The sequence below is a fragment of the Onychomys torridus genome, chromosome 3 (assembly GCF_903995425.1).
Source record: "Onychomys torridus chromosome 3, mOncTor1.1, whole genome shotgun sequence".
NCBI lineage: Eukaryota > Metazoa > Chordata > Mammalia > Rodentia > Cricetidae > Onychomys > Onychomys torridus.
The window spans coordinates 114,028,171-114,036,317 of NC_050445.1; the positions used below are offsets into that span (position 1 = coordinate 114,028,171).

Sequence of the window (8,147 nt, forward strand, 5' to 3'; positions counted from 1 at the left end):
GGACTTATTGTAACTTCTTATGCTGTGTTTGGTTGGTATCCCTGGGAGGCCTGCTCTTCTTTGAAGGGAAAAGAGGGAACAATGGATCTGGGGGAGAGGGGAGTTTTAAGGTGGGAGGAATGAAGGGAAGGGAAATTGTGGTCAGGAGGTAATATATGAGAGAAGAAGAAGAAAGAAAAAAATGTTCTTCAGAGGCCAAATACAATCTCAATATACCTGGAAACATGTTAAAATCCACCCTTCCTGCTTTAAAAGCGTTTTTTTTTTTTTTTTCTGAGTAAAGTATTTGTTTTTATTCATTTTTATCTTTTAAATTTTTTATTTATTTTATATCCCGTCTGCAGTTTCCCCTCCCTTATCTCCTCCCATTCCCTCCCCATCTCCCTTCACCTCGCCCACCCACCCATCCACTCCTCCTCTGTTTCGGTTCAGAAAGAGGCAGGCCTCAAACTTTGCTTTTATAATTTACTTTAAATTTTATGTGTGTAAGTGTGTTGCCTGCACATATATATGTACACCACAGGCATGCCTGGAGTTTCGAGGGGGCGTTGGATCCCCTGTTAGTGGAGTCACAGATGGTTATAAGCAGCTATGTGGGTGCTAGGAGCCAAACCTGGGTCCTCTGCAAAAGCAACATGTGTTCTTAGCTGCTGAGCTGCCTCTCCAGCCCCCTGTTTTGTAGTTTTATGTTGTGCTTTTTACTTTAATTAATCAGGCTTATTTTTGACAGTTTTCTTGTACAGATGTAGTTTATTCTGATTATCCTTTCCCTACCCTCTTTTACTTCCCTCCAGTCCCTCTCAACCTCCCCTCCTCCACACAAGTCGGCTTTATTAGTTTACCTTTTCATCCACTGAGCTCAGCCGGAGCTGTGTTGTATTCTGTTTTATTTTTGTATGTTGAGTGCACTCAAGTGCATGTGCATATTCACACATGTGAGGGCATGGCCAGACATTGACATCATTAGCTGTCTTCTTCAATGACTCTCTGTCTTGTATTGAGTCTTTCTCTGTCCCACCAGCCAGCTCCCAAATCATGACACAGAGACTTATTATTCATTATGGAAGCTCAGCCAATAGTTTAGGCTTGTTTCTAACTATCTCTTATAACTAATATTAACCCACGTCTAATTTACTTTCTGCCTTGTGGCTTCGTTACCTCATCTCCGTAGTGCCCACTCTGCTTGCTCTACATCCTCTGTGTCTTCTGCCCTTCTTCCCAGCATCCTCTGTGCTCAGAAATCCTGCCTAACTATTGGCTGTTCAGCTTTTTATTAAACCAAGCAGAGTGACACTTATTCACAGTGTACAAAAAGATTATTCCACAGCACTGTCTTGCGTGTTGAAGGAGACTCTATCACTTGAACCTGGAGTTTGCTGATTTGGGAAATCTAACTAGCTAGTTCAATATGGAGATCCCATCTCTGCTACTCACATACCAGGATTACAGGTAAACTATCATGCTCACCTGGCATGTGTATGCAGGTGCTTGTGCACATCTGTGTGCATGCATGGGAGGCTTAAAGTTGACGTGTGTCTTTCTCAACCTCTTTCGCCTTTATTTATCAAGGCAGAGTCCCTAATTGAACTTGGAGCCTACCAGTTTGGCTGTTCTGGCTGGCCAACTTGTTCTGGGGGTCCCTTGCCTCCTGAGTGCTGGGATTTTAGCCAGCATGCTTGCTTGGCTTTTATGGGGTTCTAGGCATCCAAACTCCTGTCTTCACACTTGCATGGCAAACGTTCTATCCTCTGAGCCATCTCCTAGCCCCTGCATTATTCTTACACAACCCAAAGAATAGAGTTGAAATGATTGTTACAGGTTCTGATGTGGATAATATATTGGTTATAATACACACCCTGTCCTCGGCTTCTATCTACGTTTGACTGTGGTGCTCTTTTACAGGGGTCTTTGGAAGGATAACGTCAGCTCATGCAAGGGATGCCTTTTTGCTGTTTCTATTACATTTGCAATAGTCTCCAAAACCATAATGCCACATTCCCTTGCAAGTGGTCTTTGCTTATAGGTTCAACTTCTTCATCACATTTTCCTAGCAAACTTCTTTCTGCAAGTCCACTGGCAGGCTTATCTGTGATTCTAAGCTACTTCTTAACACTTCCAGCTTTTTCCATTGGTGATGTAATATATTAGCACACCTACCCATTGCTTCGCTATCAGAAATTGTGAAGGTGGAAGTCACTACTGGCCTGCTGGACCCCTATCGGTAGCTTGATTTTTCCTTGTAACTTACCTGTTTTAATCTTAAAGCCTATTCCTCATCTGGAAATAAAAACAGCATGAAAGGTATTTTCTGAGAAAAATGTGAAAGGAAACAGTTCTTTCCAATCTGACATCCAGAGCAGGAGCCAGGGGAATGGAAATTCGTCTTCTTTGGGAAGCGCGCCCCCATGAGTTGAGTACTTCTTACTACATCCAAATCTCCCACATTCCAGGCTTCTTTGGGCGGAAATGAAGTTCTGGAGACGCAGCAGGACTGACGAGAGACTCCTCCTCAGAGAGGACCCTGACTATGCAGCGTCCCAGCCGCTAAGCTTTAGAATCTAAGGGTGGCTATCACAGCCTCGCGGGTTCTTGGGAGTTGGCTGGGACAAAGTGGTCTTCCCTTCACCCTCAGTGAAGTTCTCTGGGAACTTCAGAGGCCAGAGCTCCACAGTTCCTAGAGCGGGGCAAGTGTGCAGCCTGCCTCTCCGGTGCATGGACTCTTCAAGAGCAGGGGGATTGTCAGCTTTTGAACCCAGTTACGTTCCTTTGTCCAACGTGCGTCGTGCCTCGTGACTGTCATTGAGATTTAGCCCTGTGTTCCTGAAAGCCGTGGCCCCACACCAGCTGCCATGTTGCCTCAGGTCTGTTCAACCGAGAAGTGGATAAAAGCATCTTCAGTGCTCAAGGCAAGTAACATGATTTGAGTTTTTCTGGGAGCATGAGATCACTTTCCAGGTTGTTGTATTGGTGGCACATCCTCGCAGAGGTCTGGGACCAAATTACAGTCTAGTATGGCCAGCTCAGCTCTTCCTGAAGGGTGGACAGAAGGGGCCTATTTTACTCAGATCTGGCACCCGTGCGTGCAGGCAGAGACTGTGTTGTAGGGTCACACGGTGGGTTAAGAGCAGTAGGAAGGTTCTGTGGTACCTCAGACTGCTGGAAGTCCACCTGCTAAGTAGGAATTGTGCCAGGAGAGCTGAGGCAAAACCTGGAGATCCAGACCAGAACACGCTGAGAGCTTGGGAGCAGCCCGCGTTAGCCCACGTTAGCCCAGGTTAACAGAGACAGGAACCAAAACGACACAGCTGTCGTTTTATACATTTAATATTTGAGAAATGTCTGCTACCAAAACGTGGCCAGTAGGCCAAATGCTGCAGTGTTTCACAGAGTAAAGGGTTAATTTTGTGTTAAATAGATTTTATGAAGGTAAGAAAAGCATTTAGAAAGATCTAAAGTCATAATAAGACTTCAAAAAACAAACAAACAAACAAACAAAAAATCGAAGAGACCAAACCTGTGTGTTCAGTGTTCTTAGGGATTGGGGAACAGTTCCCAGAGCCAGGGGAAGGTGCTGATTCCCCAACTGTACGTATGGGAAAGGGAACTGAGAGCTGAAAACATTCACTAGAGGTGGAGCTAGGGTCTGAACCCTGATGCCCCTTGTAACTTCTGTATCTCCTCCGACTTGAAGCTACACCCTCAGCATTTCTCTTGGCTGTGTGGAGCCTGAGGCATGGACAATTCAGGTCCTGTTGTCAAACTATGAATCAGGGAATCCAGTAGGATTTATCAGGATACAAATCTCCTTAGCTGCTCAATCGACATGCAGTTGTTCCACAATTCCAAGAGGCAAAAAAAGAGCCATTTGGGGTCAAAACCAGTAAAAGATCAAATGGATTCAGCCTTTTCAGTATCACAGACCTTAAAGATTCAATAGAGAAAATGAACCTCAAAATTTGGCATAACAACTTCACTAGAGATGTGGAATCTGGCTAGAGTTAGGTGGGTCCTTGACAATCTGAAACTATGAACTGTGAACTTCCCAACTCAGCGGGGGTGAGGGGAAGCTGCTCCCAGCAGTCAGAAAGCAGAACCTTGCACTCTCTCTGCCATGCTTGGATACTCCGAACTCCCTAAAGGTGGTTATTTGGGGGCCCTGTTCTCCCCAGTGCACACCTGACTTCAACTCTACATCATTAGAAATCAGACCAGAAAGAGTTTGTCAGCTCCCAGGAGGCAGGGAAGCCTGTTCAGCCAGCTTCTTCCAGATGGATTCTGTCCCAATCCTGGATGGAGTTTGTCTGGAGGCTTCCACTCTAGGAACTGAGACCAAGGGCCAGCGTGAAAGGACCGAGGCAGGACAGGCACTAAGCCCATCCTCAGCCCATTTCACTGTGAACGTTCTCTCCTCGACCGACCTGTGCACAAAGACACAGGTGCGTCAATGAATTCCAGGAATGTTGTGCAGGTTGTCTCAATCAACCCAAGACTCACTGCAGTCAATTCCTCACCAGATGAGTGAGTCCTCAAAGAAGCTGATTGGTTGCACAGGAGAGTTGTGTGCCCCAAAGCTAATAGTAATACTCACCAGAGACCCAACACATCTTGCCAAAAGATCACCATAATCTTGTATGCACTGCTGTGCCCAGTTCACTATGAGAGTGGCACTGTTCTGCATGCTGATCCTTGATCCCTCTCAATTTCCATCTTTGTTGCCAAGAACGGTTATGTAAGAATGTTATGTAACCCTCCTCCTTTATTTCCACCAGCACTGGAAAGGGAGCACTGTGTGCTGTAACACACATACACCATTCCAATCAATGCCCTGTGCATCCCCACTGAACTTGACTTGTATTTGGAGAATCAGCCTCTGCTTGTCCTAACACCATGAAAGGGGCCTCCTAGTTCAGAACTCCCCAGCTTCCTTCTGTGGACACTGATGTCAGTTTGAACTTGGAACAGGGTGGTCACATGGTAAGAGAGAGGAAGGGGCCTGAGGAAGGGATGCTAGGGCTCATGGGTGGGATGTTTAGTGCAGGCAAGAAGGAGAGACAGGTCTCTGTTGCCTCTAGCTCCAGGCCCTGTCAGAGCATCACAATCTATCAAGAAGTTAACCGTGGAAGTCAAGATAAAATTGGACTCCTATTAACTGTCCATCCCATAATCAGGTGAACAGGATGGCTAGGGGGCAGGTTCCTCTACACCCAAACTCTAGAAGGCCAAGTGTGGCAGGACAAAGACTGTGGGCTGGAAGGGACAAGGAGATGAGTGGCAGCCACCCATGGGAGTGAGGAACCCTAAGGAACCCTGAGCCACCCTAGATTCCCCTCCCCTTCCAGGCTAATGCTGTGGCGATCACAAAATTAGCTAGACTTGGGCTCCCTGCCTTACCACAACCCAGCGTCTTCACCTAGGGTTTATGATGATCAAACATCCGGGTGCCAACAATGAGACCTCTGCCCAAGTAAGCCCAGGGTGAGTTCCACTGTCCTGGTGTGTCTCAGGCTTGAGAGAGGACCAAGGGTCCGGGTGAGAGGTGCTATAACAAGCAGAAAAAGGAAGAGAGATGGTGAAAGGACCAGGCAGGCGCCATGACAGGCTGTCAGTCTTCTCTCAGAGATCAGGCCTCAAGTTCAGTTTCCTCAATTTCAGATCAAGCAGTCTCTAGGAGGGCCATGACACAGTCCTTGCAGTAGCTCCCTGTCTGCATGTACTCTGACTGCTCAGGGTTCAGCCAGTTGTTCACTGTCTGGGACCCCTCACCAACTTAGAGCTATGTGCATGGGTCAATGTGAATGTGTGAAGCCAGCCAGCCTCCATGGAGGCTCAAGGACAAAGCCTAGGAATTATCCAGGCCTACCCAAAAATGATAACTGTAACCCCCAACCAGTAAATTCCAAGGTTACATACCGTCACCCAGTCATATGATGCCAAGGCTTGTACCACCCTGCTTGCGGTTTTTCCCTTTAAACTCTCCTCATCCTGAGAGCTCAGGGCCATTGTTCTCCACCCGCTGTGTGGAGTGTTGGGCATGGACCAAACCCAGGCTTGCTTGTTATCAATAAACCCCTGTGTGTTTTGCATGGAATATCGGCTCTGTGGTGATCTTGCTCTGGGGTCTCACGATGCAGCTGCGAAAATGGCAGCTTTCTACATGGGTAAGGAGCATCCCAGGGCTTGCTTCTTCTCTATGCTAATTCTCTGGGGATCTCAAAGTGAATGGACAGGCCTCTCTCTTGACCTCTGGTTTATGATTATCCAGGAGCCAGCCAGTTGGGCACCAGCCCAGCTCCATTCCCCAGATATGATACAGGCCCTGGCAGGTTCCGGATGTCAACCTAGAAGCCCAGCTGTGGTAGCAGGTAATAGGGGCAGATAGACAGGGTTGGTGTCTCTCTGGGTCTAGAGTCTCACAACCTTCCTGGGTGTTCAAGGATAACATGCTTTGCTTCTTAGTAGATTAAATCTTTTTAACTAGGGGAATATTTGCTGAATCTTGCCATTGGGAACACGGGATTCTGACATTTACAAATCCTGCAGAAGAAACACAGCTGGGGGATTGGAAAGCCTGTACCTGGGTAAGGAGAGAGGTGGAAACGGGACATGCCTGTGCTGTATCAATCTTGCTATACTAAATCCTCAAAATTCCTCCAGAAACCAGGTGTTACTTCACGCTGATCTGTAGAGCACACACACAGGCTCAGAGAGGTGGGCATGCCGAGGCTCACAGGACTGGCAGGGGAGAGCCAGGGGTATAATGTTCTGGAAACCAACACTGTCTCCTAGGGTTGGTGTTCTGCTCCCTCCTGGGTGACAGTGGAAATGTGCACTGTGAGTCTGGAGGCTGGGAGCTAGGTGGTAAGTGGGGGTTTAGGAAACTCATTTGGCTTCCTCTGGCTCTTCTAGGGCTATAAGGGAGCAACTCAAGCAGATTGGAATGTCTCCCCTGGATGCTGAGATTTCAGACAAAGCTTTCCCCATGGCTCCTTATCACATCCGCCAGTTCCAGGAGAGAGACTACAAAAAGGTTGTAGACTTGTTCTCCAGGGGCATAGAGGAGCACGCCCCTGCCACCTTCTGCCACCTGCTGAAACTGCCCAGAACCCTTCTGCTCTTACTTGGGATGCCCCTTGTCATGGTCCTGGTGTCTGGCTCCTGGCTCCTGGCTGTTGTATGCATCGTCTTTCTGCTTCTATTCTTGTGGTTCCTTGCCGGCCAGCCCTGGAAGAATCATGTGTCCATATGTTTACAAACAGACATGGCTGACATCACCAAGTCCTACCTGAGTGTGTCTGGCTCAGGTTTCTGGGTGGCTGAGTCTGGGGCACAGGTGGTGGGGACAGTGGCTGCTCGGCCGGTCAAGGATCCCCCGTTAGGGAGGAAGCAGCTGGAGCTCTTTCGCCTGTCTGTGTCCTCACAGCATCGAGGACAGGGGATAGCAAAAGCCCTGGTCAGAACTGTCCTCCAGTTTGCACGGGACCAGGGCTACAGTGACCTTATCCTTGAGACCACTGCCATACAGCAAGGTGCTGTGAGCCTCTATGAGGCTATGGGATTCCAAAGGACAGGCCTATTCTTACTGGACAGCATTATTGGAAGAGTCATTGATTGTTTTGTAATTCGTTTCACGTACCCTCTCCCTTCTGCTCAGGAACCCAGACTTTGATCTGATTTCTTTCCATATCTGTCAGGCTCTATTTCACTGTACTGTAACAAGGAAACCCTGATATTTCAGTGGACAAATAATAAAGGCACATTTGTCAGGCCCTTTGAATTGCTGTCTGTTTGACAATGGGTGACAGAATCCAGGCAATGGAGCCCTGTTTCCACTAAAGTCACCTTTCTGTGGCTCTGATGATGTGGGGGTGGTTTTCATGACTTGAACAGGGTGTGTGGCCCCTACTGGCAAGGCTAGACCCAGTCCCATGGACCAGTATTAGCAAGTGGAGCCCAAGCATGGCATGTTCCCTCAGGTCCAGGGAGAGGATGTGTGACTGGAGTGTCTCAAGCGTGCAACACTTGGGACTAAGGCTGGCTCTAGTCACTGTCCCAAGCAACAGGGACTCCAGAACTTAGGTCCCTTCAGCTTGACCATGTCCCCCTGCAAGATACAGATATCTGGGCAGGTGGGGTGTGGCTCAGTGCTT

The 8,147-nt window shown here is 48.0% G+C and overlaps 1 protein-coding gene across 1 annotated transcript; it reads left to right on the plus strand.

Moving 5' to 3' along the window:
• The first annotated feature begins 6,262 nt into the window (after positions 1-6,262).
• On the plus strand, positions 6,263-7,774 carry LOC118579582 (N-acetyltransferase 8-like). The gene is made up of 3 exons (XM_036180946.1): positions 6,263-6,362; positions 6,479-6,578; positions 6,907-7,774. The coding sequence occupies exon 3, from the start codon at positions 6,938-6,940 to the stop codon at positions 7,664-7,666; it is 729 nt and encodes a 242-aa protein (XP_036036839.1). The 5' UTR covers positions 6,263-6,362; positions 6,479-6,578; positions 6,907-6,937; the 3' UTR covers positions 7,667-7,774.
• The last annotated feature ends 373 nt before the right edge of the window (positions 7,775-8,147 follow it).

Bases quoted from the DNA above. Each gene is read 5' to 3' on its own strand.
- LOC118579582 (XM_036180946.1), top strand. From the start codon at position 6,938: ATGTCTCCCCTGGATGCTGAGATTTCAGACAAAGCTTTCCCCATGGCT.